We start from the raw sequence: 16609 nt of genomic DNA on the forward strand, positions 1-16609 counted from the left end.
CAGAGCCCGCTCTTTAGTCCCGCACGCAACCAGCTCCTCCCGGTGCCCTCGGAGGGGCCCCGCGGTGCTGGAAAGAGGGATCGGGGCCAGCTGTGGAGCAGGGGGGATCGGGGCCAGCTGTGAGGGTGGGTGGGTGGGTAGGGGGATCGTGCCCAGCTGTGTGGCGGCACACACAGCTCCATTTAAGCCCGCCCGCAGCCCCTCTCACATGATGGGAGTGTGACGGGTCCGGGCACGAGGTAATGGTGATGGCGCTGAGCAGAGTCCGCCTGTTCCAGCCCCACGGGGAGGGCACCCGGCTGCTGCCCCAGGTAATCCCGGGACCTCCACTCCTCTCCCATAGAACCCCCTTAGCATGCACCCCACATCCCCTCACCCCGGGTAGTGCTGCTTCTGTGCTGCATCCCTGCGGGTCCCTTAGGGTCAGAGTCTCTGGGGTGCTCCCCTGCGGACCCCCTTGATGAGCAGGAGTGGGTTTGGAGCTAAGGAAGACTATGTAGGGTGGATGCAGGAGCCCGTGACAGTGTTCGGCTCTGGGACGAGGTCCATGGGCTGGAGGAACGTTTTTGGCTCCTCTGTCTGTGCAGGCATCCAGGCTGGTGGAGCTGCCCTACTCCTCCTTTGATGATGAAGATGATGACGACACGGCTGAGCAAGACCCTGGGGTGTGGTACCCCGACCCCCCCAAACTGAGCCCCTTCAGCCACTGTGTGCGCTACCTGGCCTTCCTCTGGAACCTCCTCTTCCTCCTGCTGGGGCTGCTGACTCTTGCTGTGGGGGTCTGGGGGCTGCTGGCCAAGAGCCCCTTGGCCGGAGGGGAGCGTGGGGTGCCCCTGAGCTCAGACCCCATGCTGCTCTTTGTGCTGGCGGGGCTGGGGGCCAGCTCCGTGTCCTTGGCTGGCTGCCTGGGCGCCTTCCGAGCCAGCCCCTGCCTGCTGCGCTTCTTCCTGGGTGCCGTGCTGGCTTTTGGGGGGCTGGAGGTGCTGGGAGGGCTCCTGCTGCTGCTGGCGCGACGGCGGCTGCGGGACGCGCTGCGGGACCTGCTGCTGCTCTGCCTCCTGCGCTACCAGGAGGATCCCGACCTGCAGTTCTTGGTGGATGAGGTGCAGCGGAGCCTCCAGTGCTGCGGCCTCGAGTCCTACCGCGACTGGGAGAGCAACCTGTGAGTTGGGGCTGGGGATGTGTAGTGGGGGCCCCGTGCCCACCTTGGGGCTGAAAACCTCCTTTGGGACCCTGTTCCTACCATGGGGCTGAAAACCCCATTGTGTGTAGGACCCTGTGCCCACCTTGGGGCTGCAAACCTCCTTTGTGGGACCCCATCCACACCGCGGGGCTGAAGCCCCCCTGTTCCTTGTCTGTGCTGGGGGATTGGTGTTTGGGGTGGTAGGAGCCCCAAAACGGCCCGGAAAAGAGAGGGATGAGCTGGAACTCACTCTTGGTGCCCAGTTCCGTGGCTGAGAGCACCTCCCCCCCGCCATCCCCACACCCCCAAATGTTTGTGACCCCACATCTCCGTGTCCATCCCGCAGGTACTTCAACTGCAGCGCCCCGGGTGTGCAGGCGTGCGGCGTCCCGGCCTCCTGCTGCCAGGACCCGCTGGAGAACGGCTCCGTGCCCAACGCCCAGTGCGGCTTCGGGGTGCTGGGGCTGGGGGCGGCGGCGGCCGGGGCCGTGGTGCACACGGGGGGCTGTGGGGCCGCGCTGGGCGCGTGGCTGCGGGGCCAGGCTGGGGCCATCGCCACCGGGGCCACCGCCCTGGTGCTGGTGGAGGCCGTGGGAGCGCTCCTGGCACTGAAGGTGCTCAGGGATGTGTCGGCTCTGAGGGTGTGGGAGTGAGGGCACGGTGGGGATTGGGATGTGTAAGGGACTGGTTTGGTCCCAAATAGAACTTGTGAAAGTCCTGAACCTGTCTGTGTCTTGTCCATGCCACCGTGGCCACTGGTGCTGCTGCTGACATTGCAGCTGTCTGGGTGTGGGAGTGAGGGGGTGGGTATTTGGGGGTGTCTGGAGTGCTGGTCAAGCCCCAAATTAACCTTGTCAGAATCCTGAACCCATCTGTGTCCTGCCCATCCCACCCCAGGCTGCCTGTGAGGAGCCGCTTTCCCTCCTCCCCAGCCCACAACACTGACTGCTGTGCTCCTTTGGGTTTAATGAGCATTTTTCCAAGCTGAGCACCCCCAGTGTGGGCAGGGGGACATGAACCTACACAGCACTACAGGGCTGGTGAGCCTGCCCAAATCCTAAATGATTCCGTACTGAGCCAGCTCGTGCAGCTCCAGGTGGCTGAAGGCTTCCCAGGGACAGATGACAGTGATGTCTGAGAAAAGAGAGGACAGAGGTTGTGGCAGTGTGACCACCCCCCAGCCCCTGACCCCCCTCTGCCAAAGGGTTGGCATTCCCATACCTGTTCCCAACCCCTCCATGCCTGGGATGTCATCACCGAACCTGCAAGGAAAGAGGAATTGTCTGGCCTGACCCCAGACAGAGCCCCCCCCCATCCCAGAGCCCTTCCCCACTCACCCCTGCACCCCCTTTTTGGGGGGTTTGCTCTTGAACTGCCTCGTCTGCCTCTGCTTGAACTTGGGGGGTCCCTTGCGGGGGGTGGCAGGACCCCCGGTCACCCTCGTGGCCGATTTGACCTCCAGCTTGGGGGGCTCCAGGCTCATGGCTGTGGGGCGCTGGCACCCCCTGCTCACGGCGTTCCCAGCGGATCCGGTGCTGGCACAGGACAGCTCCTCACACCCCCTGGAGGGAAATGGGGGGCACCAGCTTTTCCTCCTATCCTGTCCCTGATGGGCTTTGAGAGCCCACGTTCCCAAGGGGCCTCAGCCCAGCTCAGCCATTAATCCCCAAAGCCAGGGAAGGGCAGCCCGGGGGGCACTGCTGCTGCTCCTTCCTCCCTTGTCCCCCACCCCAGTGTGGGTGTGACACCTGGGGACCCCTCAGGGCACTGCCAGGACCCTCCCATGGCTTGCCCCAGCCCCCGGGAGTGAGAACTTGGCAGCACAAGCCTGGCTCTGGGATAGGCATGAGGGATTTGGCCCTGCTGTACAGCTGGACACAGCCCTGGGAGCAAGGATCCAACCCAGGGAGACGTTCCTGGGTGTTTCTAGACACAGGAAGAGCAGCACAGAAACCCCACGTCCCCTCCCAGCCTGGACAGCCCTGACTCACAGAGTCCTGCGATTCCACAGCTGCTCCCTCTGCCTGGTCCCCTCGGTCCTCAGAGATGCTCTGGGGGGCTTTTCGGGGAGGGAGATTTATCCTGCCCAGGGGTAATAGGATTATTTCTCTCCTTTCCCCAGGGGTAATCCGGTGTCCTTCCCCCTGCTCTGGTGGAGAGGAGGTGTCAGGATTAGCCCTGACTGTGCTGGTGGGCAGTGGATCCCACGTGGGGGGAATCCTGCCTCCTCTCCTGGGGGATCCCCGTTCTCAGAGAGATTCCCCCAGTGTCCCCTGAGCCCAGAGGGAGTGAAGGGACCCCAATTCCAGCCTCCATCCCAGCCTGGGTGGGGGTCCTGGCTCTGGCCAGAGAAGGTTGGGCAGCCCCTGCCCTGCCCACGGCTGGTGTCACTCCAAAGCTTCCCTAATCCAGCACTAAAGCAATTAAAAACACAATAATCTCGGCACACTTTAATTGAACTTCAGCCCCTGCCACTAATTGCAATTAGTTGGGCTCCAACAAGCAGGATTAAAGGGATCCAGGAGTGTTTTCCATGGAGAACCACCTACTTCCCTGGCAGAGTGCAGAGCCTGGCTGTTAATTGGGGTTCATTAATGAGTGACAACAGAGGGCTTGGTGGCTTCTTGGGGACCTTGTCCCGGGATGATGTGGGGGGTCTGTGTGGGTCTCAATGGCTGTGAGCTCTCAGGATGGAGGAGAGGGGCTTGGGACAATTTTAAGGGGGTTTAAGATGGAGGCAGAAAAGACACCTTGGAGAGCAGCCTGGCAGGATGTGACACCAGGGACAGGGCCAGTGTCCTTGACAGGAGGCTGCTGCTTCCCACGTGCCCGGTGCCACACGCTGCCACCCCGAGCCCGCCCCTCGGAGAGGCCCCTAAGAGGCTTTGTGGTGCCAGTGGGGAGGGTGTGGCACAGCACCTCAGCCCTCCCCATCACCAGGGCACGGTCAAGGTGCTGAAATCTCCCCAAGGTGCTTAAATTCCAGTTGGGAGCACAGGAGGAGGAGGAGGAGGAGGAGGGCTGGGGGGCCACCCCAGGCTGCCCTTGGCAGGGATTTGCCGTTCTGAAGAGAGCACAGCATCCAGCTCCCGGGAAATCCGGGGCTCAGGACACGCCTGAGCTCCCACCTGACCCCAAGGGCAGCTCCCTCCGCCATGGGAGGTGACCCGGCCTCGTGTGACACCCCCAGGATCCCGTGCTCAGCACACAATCAACGCTATAAATAACCCAAATCCGGATCCTGCCCCACCAGGGGTGTCCCCCACCAGTCTGGGGCGGGCCGGGAGAGGCTCAGTCCTTCCTGGCACGCAGCTTGATCTCCATCCTGAGGATCATTTTGATGTTCTCGTCCTCCACGTGCTGCTCCACGGCCGCCAAGGCCTGGGCTCCGCCGTCCCGGTGCCGCTCCAGCAGCTCCTCCACGTATCCCAGCCAGACGCAGTTGGGGCAGCCGGTGCCGCAGCAGTGGGTGGGCGGCGGCGGCATCGGGGGGGCTGCAGGAGGGTCCCCGCTGTCGCCATCAGGGGTGGCTGTGCCGCTGTCCCCTCCCGGGGTGGCCGAACGCCGCCGAGGGCTGCAGGTGTTGGTGGGGTGGGAGCGCAAGGTCCCTCCGGGGCTGTCTGGGGGCTGCAGGGAACACAGACCAGTCTGGGGGGGCACGGCGGGGATGTCGCACCCCCAACTCAGCCACAGGAATCCCCCTTGCTCCCAGTGTAGCCCCCCGCATACTGCTCTCACCCCTCAGCACCGCCAAATCCCCCTCCCTACACCCCCAATTCCTGCCTCCCACCCCATTCCCTGCACCCCCTTGTGCCCCCCTCAGTGGCATCCCCAACATATCCCCGCTCTCCTCAGTCCCCAGCCCCTCCTTGTCCCCCCATGTCCCCCAAGCCCCCCTTTCCCCGCCATCCCCATGACGCCGCAGTACCCCCGTGTGCCCGTCCTCGCTCACAGCTCACGCCCAGCACCTCTTTGCCCTTCCCGAGGACTCCCCCGTGTCCCCCCGTCCCCAGCAGCTCTTGTCCCCCCGTTGTCCCCCGTTGTCCCCCGTTGTCCCCCCTGTCCCCGCTCACCCCCCGGCGCGCCCCCGCCAGCCCCCGCGCCCCCCGCAGCAGCATCCGGCCGCAGCGCCCTGGCCCCGCCCCCATTGTGAGAGACAGCTCTGCTAGCCAATGGCAGCGCGGCGTGCTCAGAGAGGCGGGCATAGCGGGGAACGTGGAACCAATAAGCACCAGGGGGCGGGGCAGAAAGGCGGAAGTGGCGGCGGAACGGCCACATGAGGAGTGGCGGAGCCATGGCCCGGGGACCGGGACCGGGACGGGGACAGGGACATAAACAGAAACCGGCCCGGGGACCGCGACAAAAACTGGGATCGAGACCGAAACCAGGACAGGGACCAGGACAGGGACCGAAACAGGGCCAGGGACCGGGACCAGGACAGAGACAGAAAGCGGGAACGGGACAGAAAGCGGGACTGAGATCGGAACGCGGACCGGGCGTCCCGCTGCGCAAAAGGTCAGTGCCCGCGGGATTCAGTCGGGGTCGCTCCTGGTTTGGGACCGGCGCCCACGCGGGGTCTTGGGGCGCGGGTGTGCCCTGGCCGGGGTCCCGTTCTCGGTGTCTGTGTCCTGATGTGTCCCCGTGCCCGAGTCCCGCTGTCCTGCCATGCCTGAGTCTCAGCTTCCCACCGTGCTCAAATCCCGGCATTCTACTGTACCTGCGTCCCGGTGTCCCAGTGCATGGGTCCCCATATCCCACCCTCCATGTGCTGGTGCTTCCCTGGAGTCCTCTCACTGTGCTGACTTTCCCCAGGAAAGAGAAGAAGGACAACATGAAGCCCAAGCACCCCGACGAGCAGGAGATCCCGTTCCGCCTGCGGGAGCTCATGCGGAGCAGCGAGGCCATGAAGCGCCCAGACCCCGGGAAGAGGAGGGTGGCAGGTGGGACACGCAGGTGGCCCCAGCAGGTGGCCAAGGGCCTGGCCCAGGAGCCCGTGGCGTGGCTGTATCCTGCCATGGGACATCCTCCTCCCTCGAGTGATGTCCCACTCGTGCTCTGCCAGCCGGAGGGACCCCCGTGGTGTCACAGCTGCAGAAATGTCACCTGTCTCTCCTAGAGGAGAAGCAGCAGCAGAAACCCAAGGGCCCCAAGGCCCCGGGGGCCATCCCTGTGCCCAAGTTCCGGAGGGGCAAGGGGGAGTCGGAGCGTTCCTACATCTGCCGCATGGAGCAGGAGGTGCAGCACGTCCTCTTCCTCGCGGAGAACCAGATCGAGCGGGAGCCTGAGAAGGAGGGGACAGCTCCAGAGAAGTCCCAAAGGAAAAAAGAGTGAGAGCAAGGCCATAGAGGCCAGATGGGGCCATCCCATGCCTGTGGCCTGTCCCCTTGCTCAGTTCTGCAGGGCACGTCTGGGGGTGCAGCTGGGGGGCAGTGGGGCCCCTTTCCATAGGGATGGATCTACGGGAACAGCCACAAGCCTGCTTCACCCTCCTGGGAGGAAAGCTGTGGGATTTGGGGAGCTCCCGTGGGGTAGGGACTCATTCCTTGCTCCCTGTCCACTCCTGTAATGTGGCTCTTCAGGTTTCAGAAAAGGAAGCTGGAAAAAGCTCGGAAGAAAAGGGAGGAGAAGAAGGAGGCCATGCTGGAGAAGAGCCTGTTCCAAGGTGGGAATGGAGTGGGGGGAGCTGAGGTGACCCCAGCCCCGGGGGGCAGCACATGGAGGGGTGGAGGGAGCTGGGCTGGGCATCCCAAGGGTCTGCCACTGAGCCTGGCTTCACTTGCAGACACGGTGCCGTTTGGAGAAGTGGTGACACAGCCACCCACCATCACCTCCCGGCCCAGGGGACAGGGTCCTGCCGAGCAGGTGAGCTTTGGGGACAATGCCACCCACCCCTTGGGTACCTGGGAGGGCAGCGGTGGCCTCAGTGAGCCCGTGACAGCTCCTTGGGGTGCAGTCTCACCCTTCATCCCTGAGCTGTCCCATCTCTCTGCAGGCTGGACGGAAGCAGCTCCTCCTGACGCCTCGCTTGGCCCAGAGCCAGGCATCCCCCGTGTCCCCCGTGTCCCCGGTGATGTCCATGGCTCGCCAGCGCATCCTGCAGGAGGAGCGGGCACGTGTCATCCAGGCCTACAGGGACATCCAGAGGCGCAAACAGCTGGAGCGGGACCGGGCCCGGGCTGGTCCAGGCTGAGGACTTTGGGACTCGAGAGGGACATTGTGACATGCTCTTGTGTCACTGCTGAGCCCTAGGGCTTCCCGCAGCTCCACACTCCACGGCTCAGTGCTGGAGTGGGGTCTCTGCCATGCCACGGACTCTGCTTGGAGTAAAAAGTGCCAGTGGGAGCTGGTGCTGTGAACGTGTCTGTGCTCCCAGTTCCTTAGGGATTCCTTAGGGACACAGCTGTGCTGGCAGGTGGCAGTCCCAGGCATGTCACTGTCACCACGGTCTGGCCCTGGTAGGGCTCTGGTGGGGGCAAGAGCCTCGTTCCTCAGCCGTGAGGAGACCCCAGTAGTGCCTGCCCGGTTCAGCCTGGTGGGAGGACAGTGAGGCAGTGTTGGGTCACGGAGCATGCCACAGGACTCACCTGCACGGTGTCACTTGCCTTTATTGTCACTATTGGTGACCCTGCTTGAGCCCTGGGGCTGCAGCCACACACAGCCCTACCCTTGGCATCACTGCCCGTGTCCCTGCCTGGCCCTTGTCACGGTGACCCCGGTGCCAGGTGCGCTGCCACGTCCCCACCACTGCGCCCACGCCTCCCCCCGGTGCCACCTGCCACCGCCCTGCCACCCCCCCGCCCAGGCAGCCCCCGGCTCCGGGGAGGCTCCGGGGCTGCTCCCGGCGAGGCGCAGCCGTGTCTGCCTCACCTGGCCGGACAAAGGCCCCGCTGTTCCGCGGCCCCGCCGGCACAAAGCGTTCCCTGTTGGAGCGCGGCCGCCCCGCGCTGCGGCCGGCGCTGGCGGGGCCGGTGGGATCCCGCGCTTCCGGAGGGGCTGGGCACTGCCGCTGAGCCGCTCCGCTGTCCCCTGCCACGCCTCGGTGCGGTCTTTGCACCTTGTTTTTTTCGGGTGGCTTTGCCGTCCCCAGGGTGTCACCGCTGTGTCCCCTGTAAAGGTGCCTTTGCGGGGTCACCCGCTGTGCCGTGCGCTGCCCGCGGCCGGTAGGAGGGTGTGCTGTGGTGACAGTGGCCCTGGTGACACCGAGTGCCTGGTGCTGCTGGGCAATGTCCCCGCCGCCACTCGGCACCAGGTAAACACAGGTGACAGGTAAACACGGCTGACGCAGCACAGCCCGGGGGGCACGGCCACATCCTAGTGCAAACACCCGGCTCCCGGGCCGTGTCCCCGGAGCCGGGAGCGTGGGTTTGTGCCAGCTAAAGGCACGGCCGGGACGCGGGCAGTGCCACACTCCCGCTGTGTGTCCCTTGTGTGGACACCGCGCAGGGCACACGTGCCCACCGGCAGCCCCAGCGCCGCCATCCCGGCTCCGGCTCAAGGAGACCGGGTCACCCGCTGCCCCCACGGAACCATTCCAGCCCTGAATAATTCATGGCGCTGCTGGCCGCAGGCTTCCTGCCCGGAGGAGGAGGAATGGCTCTGGAAGGGAAGGCAATCTGAGCGGGAAAACCACCACGACCTTGGCACGTCCTCCGTGCTGTGCCACCTCCTGCCCGGCAGCCCATCTGCCCGCGGGATCCCGGCCCAGCAGCGCCTGCCGGGGGGATGGGGATGCTGAGGACCCTGCCCAGAGCCCCCCTCATGCTCCCTGTCACTCCCCTAAGTGGGGGCATGGGGCTGAGCCTGTGGGAGACCCTGGTGGGATTGGGAACACCTAGGACCCCCAGCACAGGTCACCCGTGACAGCATCATAGGAAAAACCACCTTTATTGGGGCGACCTGAAAAAAAAGGGAAAGGAAACTCGACAGAGAAAGCCACAAGGAGGGCGAGGGGCCCAGCTCCCTCCCTACTCCCTGCGGGGGTCCCCGAGCCCCGAGGGGGGAAGGCACCGAGAAGGTGACCAGAGCTGTGGGGGGCCGGTCCCCAGCCCCAGCAAGGCACTGATCCCCTGGACCCCCAATGGGGAAACAGAGGCACAGAAGGAGGCAGAGCTGGGGACAGCTTTGTGTCCCCTTGTGCCCTGCGGTGGGATGGGGCCAGCTCAGCTCGGGGTCCCCAGGGCTGGTGGGGGTCAGTGTGGGGCCAGGGGCTCAGTGCTGAGGGTGCCCTGGGCGAGGGTCCCCAGCTTTGGAGGGTCCATGATGTGGGGAATGTGGGGTGTCTGTGCGTCACGAAGGCAGTGAGGCGACAGCTGGGGGTGTCCCCACGGGAGCCAGTCCTTGAGGAAGGGATGTGGGGGTCCACGGCCAGGGGGGAGCGCTGGCTCTGGCACCGTGTCCAGGCATCCCACGGGCAGGAAGCAGCTCTGGCTGCCAGCCGGGGTGGGATTCACACGTCAGGGCGGGATGAGGCCGGCCGGGCCCCGGGCAGCAGGACAGAGGGGCCAGCGCTGCGGGAGCTGCGTCACGGGGGCTTCACCACCGGTTCCTGCTGTACGGGGACTGCACCTGTGGGCACAGCGAGGTGGCACTGCGGTGGCACCAGGACCACGGACGTGTACCCTGACCCACCGGGGGGAGCTCTGGGTACCGGGCAGGGCCGTCACCATGGCAGGGTTGGACTTTGTCCCCGCTGCAGCCACCGTTCACCCACCTGGCAGCTGCGGGTGTCCCTCGGGATGCTGGAGTGCCGGGCTTGCGCTGCAAAGGCGTCCTCGGCTCGGAGCGTGGAGCTGGCGCTGCCGGGCATGGGGCTGGTGGAGGCGCGGGGCAGGATCACGTCGTAGGGACCTTCGCTCTGAGGGACAGACACGAGGGTGGGAGGTCACAGCACCGGGAGTGACCCGGTCCCACGGGGTCCCAGGTAAGGTATGGAAGGTCCTCACCCCGTTACAGCAGCGATTGGGACACACAAGAAGCTCCCACCCACACCCTGTCCCCCATGGCCGTCGGTGCTGGCAGGATATGGCCACCCCTGGTGTCACACTCACCGTCCCCTTGTGCATCAGGGCCATCTCAGTGGGCTGGTAGACGCTGGTCAGCAGCTGCCCGTTGTAGCCACTGTATGGGGACACCGGCTTCTTGGCTGCTGAGACACGGGGACAGTCACCACAGAGCCACTGCCACCCTGCTGGGGCTCCCCGTACCTCGTTAGCAGGTTTAATGAGCTGACTCAGCAGCTGCGTGCCTTTCCCTTGGGACACTCCTGTCCCCAGGGTTGGCATCGCTGCTGCCTGGCCACGGCTTGTTATTGTAGGGTCTCTCAGGTGCAGGTGCTGCTCAGGGGAACCCTCCCTCCCCCATGGGGTGCAGACACCTGGTGTCCCCACCCATGACACCCATTGGGACTGTCACCACCCCGTGTTATTGCAGGGTCTCGTGGGCCTGGGGCGGAGGGGCAGGAGCCGCGGGCACCCCACGCTGAGGAGGGAGCTCCCTGCGGCTGCTGGGCTCAGCCCAAACTGGTACACCCAGCCCGGCCAGTTCTCGGGAGCCACAACAGCAGCAGGCGCCAGTGGCGGGCAGGTCACTGCCAGACATCTCATCACCCAGCCGCTGCTGCCATCCACGCTGGGGACATCCCGCAGGGTCCCCAAGAGGATGGTGCCCGCTGGCAGCCCTGCCATGGGGTGAGAGGGTCCCTGGCGACCCCTGGCACCTACCAAAGGATGGCTCATCCATGGAGAAGGCCTTGTTCTCCACAAACATGCTCTGCGACTTCTGCTCCTTGAGGATGGTCTCGTAGCCCACCCCACGCGTGGGGTAGCCGTCATCCTCGAAGGCCTGCTCGGGGCTGCGCCGTGTCACGTGCGTCACCTCGGGGATGACATAGAGCAGCAGGAAGGTGGCGGCGTTACAGACCAGCGCGATGGCCAGCGTGGGGTCATCCCAGCCGGGCTTGTGGCCGGCACGCTGGTTCCCGTACAGGTACATGATGGTCCACGCCAGCCAGATGGCCACCGAGAGGCCGGTGGTGGCCACGATGAAGGCGCCGTGCTTGCGCCAGCGGCCGTAGCGGCCGCAGAGGGTCGGCCAGGCCGTGCCGAAGGCGGCCACCAGCAGGGCCATGACGTAGATGAGGGCCATGACGAAGTCAGCGTCCTCCAGCTGGCAGGGGTCCGCGGGGCCGCCCTCGCGCCGCCCCACCGTGATGATCAGCCACTCGGTGTTGATGATGACCTCGACAGAGGCGAGGGACAGGGCCACCGCCAGCGTCACCCAGCCCCGCGGGGCCCGGTTGTGCCGCGCCAGGAAGTTGAGGGCCACGGCGTGGGCCAGCAGGCAGGAGAAGCAGATCCCAAAGAGGACGCCGAAGAGGAAGCGGCGGGAGGTGCAGGTGGAGAAATCCGGCCCCACGATGAAGTCGAAGGTCAGGCAGAAGAGCCCGAAGGTGCCCAGGAGGAAGAACACCTGCGTGGCCACCAGGCTCTTCTTCTGGTGGTCCTGCACGAAGGGCAGGCTGGCCACCAGGATGATGGTGAGCACGAAGGTGGTCACCACACCGAGGCTGGCCACTGCTTCCACCCCGATGCCCCAGCCTGCTGAGAGGTCACAGAGGTTGTAGTAGAGGGAGGAGAGGTCGTGGCTGCAGCCCGGGGGCGGCGTGGACTGCGCGGTGGCCGTGGGGAGCAGGGCCAGCAGCACGGCCGTGGTGCCCATCCTGCACCGTGGCATCCAGGGACCCTGCGGGACACAGCGAGGTCAGGGCACAGGGACTGGGGATGGGGATCAGCTCCCGGCATGGAGCATCCCTGCCTGTGGTCCCCACTGGGCATCCCATGGTGGGCAGTGTGGTCTTGGGGAGCTCTGTCCTGCTGGCACAGCTGAGCTCACCCATCATGGCCAGGGAGCTCCGGATGGGACCAGGCAGCCACCCGTCCCCCACTGGCTCCTTGCCTGAAGGTTGGTGGCAGCTGAGGAGGGGCTCAGCCCCTTTGTCCCTCATATGATCCCTCCCAACGTGGGAATTCTCTGGGGCTGTCCTGAACCCTCCCTCCAGTGTCAGGAACAGCACCGTGCCTGACAGCCTCCCAGGAACACCAAATGTGTGCCCAGACCAGATGGCAGAGGTGATACTTGGGGACAGGGCTGTTCCCTTCCCTTGTCCCTGCGTGCCACCACCTTCCTCTTTCCATTCCTCCCATCCCACTTCCCTCTGGCTTTGGGCACCTGCCCAGTGCAGGTCGCATGTCCAGGCTGCTGGCACGTAGGCAGCCGCAGCCTGGCACAGCACGGCACGGCGTCCCAGGCCCTGTCCCCACCGTTGCCACCCCACTCCTGCCACTCCATGGCGGGCACGGGGAAGAGGACGCAGTGAGGAATCTGCAGCCCCACTGCTGGGGGAGGAAACCGGGAGGGATCCCCAGCAAGGACATGCCGGTGCCAGGACCCCTGGTCCCCCGGGGGCACCCCGAACCGGGCACTCCTCAGGCCCGGGATGGGGACAGGAACCCACAGCACCACGCTGGGACGGAGTCCCTGTGCCCGCGGGTTCCAGGAGCTCTGCCGCCCCCGGTTCCCACCGCGTCCCCCAGCCTCCAGCCCGGTACCCCCGCACCCTCCGGCCGGTTTCCCCGGCGCCCCCGGCGGCTGCAGCCGCGTCCCCCGTTCTGCTCCTCCAGCAACCCCGCCCGGTCCCTCGCATCGCCCGTTGGCTTTCCCCGCTCCCCCGGCCCGGTCCCGCCGCACTCCCGTCCCGCTCCCCCCGCCCGCTCCTCCCGCACCCCCATCCCGGCACCGTCCCGGTGCTTCCCGGTGCTCCCGCCAGCTCTTGGCCCCGAAACTCCTCCGGAGCCGCCCCCAAACCCTCCGGCCGGAGGAGCTGTGGGGGCGGACGGCTCTCGCTCCCCGTCCCGGTCTCTTCCCGTCGGCGTTGCCGGTGCCCCGCAGGGCTCTGCCCCCCGTCCCCCGCCCCGCTCACCGGCCGCAGCCCCCGGTGCCCGGCGCTCCGCTCCCTCCGTGCCGAGCCGAGCCAGCCCCGGTGCCGCCGCACCGTGCGCCTGCCTGGCCCGGCCCCTCCCCGAGGTGCGGCTCAGCCCCGGCAGCGCGATCGGGGCCGGCCGGGACCTGCCCCGCCGCACCGGCCGGGGGCTCGGGGGTCCCGCACCGGGCGGGGGCTCTGGGATCCCGCACCGGCCGGGGGCTCGGGGGTCCCGCACCGGCGGGGCGTGGAGGGAGCTGTGGGGGGAAAGATCCCTCACTGCGGGGGGCGAACAGGAGGGAAACCCACCCGGTCATCGGTGTGATGAGTCAGTGGGGCCTCAGCCATCAGTGTGATGAGTCTGGGGGGGCTCAGCCCGGCTCTGTCTCCCCGGGAAAGACTCTCAGGGGACATGGGACAGAGCCCGAGGGCTGCCCCGGGGCACGGATGGGGCTGAGGGGGGCAGAGCCTGGGCTGGGGGTGAAGTAGGGGGGAGCCCACCTGGCCATCGGTGTGATGAGTCTGGGGGTCTCAGCCTGAGCCGGCTGAGCGCTGTACGTCAGGAAAGACCCTCAGAGGACAAGGGAGGGAGCGGCGGGGTCTGTGTCACCCACACGGGATCTTCCACCTCCGGTGGGCTCTGGGGCGGGAGCCGGGAGTGGCGCTGCACTGGCGGCCCCGGTGTAAGGATACACCGGCCTGGAGGGGCCTCCCGGAGGAATGTCAGCTGATGGATAAAGCCGGAGCCCTTGGCAGGGCAGCAGGGCCCAGAAAACCCCAGAAAACCCCAGAAAACCCCAGAAAACCCCAGAAAAGGCCTTTCTGCAGAGGGCTGGGGACCAGGGCAGCCCCAGCCTGCGGCACTGGCAGGGTTTGGTGGTCCCTGTCCTGACGGGGGTGACCGCAGCCCTGGAGTTGGGATGGGCACTCCACATTCATCCCTGGGGATGGAGAAAAGCCCTGGGAGATTTGGGACACCCCGGAGGCCCCGCCAGCCCTGGGAGAGGTTTCCAGGCAGGCGCTGCTATTTCGGGAGGGTGAAGCAAGAGGGTGAAGGATGCAGAGGAAAGTTCAATGTGCCTCCGGCGGGGCCTGCCCCAGTCCAGGCCAGGATGAAAACAATCCGGGGAGAAAGGGCAGCAGAGCTTTCCGTGGGAGGACCGGCTCCCACCGGAACCGGCGGCACCCGTGGCACAAGGACCGGCGCCCGCCGGAGCCCCCGGGGACAGGACGGTGTGTCCCGGCTCAGAGCTGCGCCACCGCCACCCTCCAGCTCTCCTCCTAAGGATCATTTGGCTTCGGGATGGTGTTTGGGATTGGATCATCCCCGCCCTGGCACGGGGCAGCAGCGCACGCGAGGGGCTCTGCAGCGGCCCTCGTGCCTCAGTTTCCCCGGGGGTTCGGAGCGCAGGCTCCAGGATGGGACAGCCCTCGTTCTCCGGGCAAGGCTCAGCCTCGGATAAGCGGTGCCGGGAGCGGAGGCCGCTTGTCCTGCCGCCCCCACAGCGCAGCCCGGCCTCTCCACCGGCTGCTTCCTTCCGCCGGAGGCTTTCCCGGCTGCTGAGTCAGCACGAGACCCCCGTGACCCCCCGTGGGGCCACCGGCAGGCGTCCGTCCCGCCGAGGCTGCCCGGGAGCAGCCTTTCTTGTCCCTCTCCTTGGGAGGTCATTTCCTCATCCCCTTCCCACGGGAGCGCCCCCCTCCCCCCACGGCGGGTGATTCCAGCCCCCTTCCCCGGGAGACCCTCATCTTCCACCCCCTGTGGGCGTTTTCCGCTCCCCCTTCCCACGGGGAATTCCCTGCCCGCGTTCCCAGTTCCCGTTGCTTGCCCCCGGCGTTTTTATAGGTCCTACAGAAAGACCCCAACAGGCCGTGGGGTCACTGGGGGTGATGCCCACCACGTGCTGCCCTCGGTTTGCTCTCGGGGCGGTGGATCCCTGGCCCTGAGCTCCCGGCACGGGCAGAGCCCGAGCCGAGCTCCCGCTGCTCTGGGTGGTCTCGGACCCGCCATCCCAGCCGTGGAACTGGGCAGAACTGGTCCTTCCAGCACAGAGGCCACACCGAGGGGCTGGGATGTCGCTCAGCACCGCCACCTGGACCCTGGCCAGGCTCTATCCGAAAACATCAGCACGCCGGGCGCATTTTTTCCAGGCTTACCTTTCCTCGGGGGCCGCAGGGACGGGCGGCTGGCACGGTGGCACGGTGGCACGGCTGGCTGAGCCCCGTCTCCGCGGTGGCTCCCCTCGGCAAGGAGAGAGCCGTGCCTGGAGCCGGGGGTCCCCGCTGCCCTCCCAGAGCCTCCCGCCGCTCCGGCCGGGGCTCGGAGCCGTTCCCAGCGGAGCCCCTCGCGCCGGCGGACGCCGTCAGCACATTTCCACCTCCTTTGCCAAGTAAATACGCACCGGTTGGCACAGGGGGGCCGCTGGCAATCGAGGGGGGGCAGTGGCAATCCCGGAGCTCCCGCCGAGGGTTCCCGAGGCAGCCGAGCCCCCCGCCCGGCGGCCCCTCAGCCCCTGCCCGCGGTCGGGTTAATAACTAATCCCTTCCCGGTCCTGCTCTCCTCACGTGCCAGAATTAATGGAGCGAGAACCTCCCAGGTACCCTCCGCGCCACCGGCTCGGGCTTTAACCCCGTCCCCCGGCAGGAATCCGGTCTGGGATGTGGTGACATCCCCGGCGGGGTCTGTCCACGGCGGAGAACGATCCGGGTGCGGGGGCAGGGTGGGTCCGTGAGTGGGTCAGCCCCACACCCTGGGGGCAAAGGCTGCCCCCCATCCCAGCCCAGTGCGGGCACAGCCAGGGCTCGGGGGTGGGCAGAGAGTCTGGTGGGGTTTGGGGGTGTCTCTGCGCCCCGCCAGGAGCCAGCTGAGTTCCTGCTCCTCCCCCCGGCACCCCCTGGGTCTGTCCTGCCCCGTCTCGGGAATCCGAGCGGAAAGGCTGGACGATTTGGGGGGATTACGCTAAAGACCTTACGGGGAATTAGGGCGGCGGCAGGGCTGGTTTGGGGGGCTGGGGGCGCCAGCTCCCTGCCCCGGCAGTGCCAGCCCCGCAGTGTCCCATCCCTGCCCTCTGCTGGCAGCTGGGGTCAGGCTGGCAAGGCACGGCCGCTCCTCCAACGTCACACCAGTTTGGCACTGGTGTAAGTGGGAGGGCAGCACTGGCTGCACACGATGCAGGGGGGCATTCCCCGGGGAGCTGCAGCCTGGCTGCTGCCAGGGGGGTTAATGGGTGGGGGCCAGGAGCTGTGATCTTACCATGTGTTCAGACCCCACTGCTGGCGACAGCAGACCCTGTGGGTGCTCCCTCCTGAGGGCAGGGCACGGGCACGGGGGGGGCAGGGCAGAGGGACCCAGTGTCAGAGATGCTGGGGCAGGGCGCCTCCATTCCAGCTGCCCACAGGGAGCCGGACCCAGGCGGAATTTTGGTCTCAGCACGGCAGTTTATGGAGCG

At 66.6% G+C, this 16609-nt stretch overlaps 5 protein-coding genes across 6 annotated transcripts; 2 read left to right on the forward strand and 3 right to left on the reverse strand.

Moving 5' to 3' along the window:
• Positions 1-213: 213 nt before the first annotated feature.
• Positions 214-1852, forward strand: TSPAN10 (tetraspanin 10). The gene is made up of 3 exons (XM_066331836.1): positions 214-311; positions 588-1162; positions 1530-1852. Exons 1-3 carry the CDS (start codon positions 243-245, stop codon positions 1834-1836), a joined length of 951 nt encoding a protein of 316 aa, XP_066187933.1. The 5' UTR covers positions 214-242; the 3' UTR covers positions 1837-1852.
• Positions 1853-2206: 354 nt separating this feature from the next.
• PDE6G (phosphodiesterase 6G) lies at positions 2207-2796 on the reverse strand. Its single transcript, XM_066331837.1, has 3 exons — positions 2521-2796; positions 2405-2445; positions 2207-2317 (listed from the first exon to the last, which is right to left on the reverse strand). Exons 1-3 carry the CDS (start codon positions 2664-2666, stop codon positions 2241-2243), a joined length of 264 nt encoding a protein of 87 aa, XP_066187934.1. The 5' UTR covers positions 2667-2796; the 3' UTR covers positions 2207-2240.
• An 822-nt stretch (positions 2797-3618) lies between these two features.
• Positions 3619-5321, reverse strand: OXLD1 (oxidoreductase like domain containing 1). Its single transcript, XM_066331838.1, has 2 exons — positions 5257-5321; positions 3619-4810 (listed from the first exon to the last, which is right to left on the reverse strand). The coding sequence occupies exons 1-2, from the start codon at positions 5299-5301 to the stop codon at positions 4475-4477; spliced, it is 381 nt and encodes a 126-aa protein (XP_066187935.1). The 5' UTR covers positions 5302-5321; the 3' UTR covers positions 3619-4474.
• Positions 5322-5423: 102 nt separating this feature from the next.
• Positions 5424-7539, forward strand: CCDC137 (coiled-coil domain containing 137). Its single transcript, XM_066332301.1, has 6 exons — positions 5424-5698; positions 5996-6123; positions 6300-6510; positions 6763-6845; positions 6966-7045; positions 7176-7539. Exons 1-6 carry the CDS (start codon positions 5460-5462, stop codon positions 7371-7373), a joined length of 939 nt encoding a protein of 312 aa, XP_066188398.1. The 5' UTR covers positions 5424-5459; the 3' UTR covers positions 7374-7539.
• A 2141-nt stretch (positions 7540-9680) lies between these two features.
• Positions 9681-11918, reverse strand: GPRC5C (G protein-coupled receptor class C group 5 member C). Of its 2 annotated transcripts, none has more exons than XM_066332303.1 (4): positions 10903-11918; positions 10231-10325; positions 9894-10037; positions 9681-9748 (listed from the first exon to the last, which is right to left on the reverse strand). In XM_066332303.1, exons 1-4 carry the CDS (start codon positions 11912-11914, stop codon positions 9716-9718), a joined length of 1284 nt encoding a protein of 427 aa, XP_066188400.1. In that variant the 5' UTR covers positions 11915-11918; the 3' UTR covers positions 9681-9715. The 2 variants fall into 2 exon arrangements, with proteins under 2 accessions (XP_066188400.1, XP_066188399.1); XM_066332302.1 differs by having other exon boundaries at positions 10231-10328.
• Between the last annotated feature and the right edge of the window lie 4691 nt (positions 11919-16609).

This window comes from Sylvia atricapilla, chromosome 18 (assembly GCF_009819655.1).
Source record: "Sylvia atricapilla isolate bSylAtr1 chromosome 18, bSylAtr1.pri, whole genome shotgun sequence".
Lineage (NCBI taxonomy): Eukaryota > Metazoa > Chordata > Aves > Passeriformes > Sylviidae > Sylvia > Sylvia atricapilla.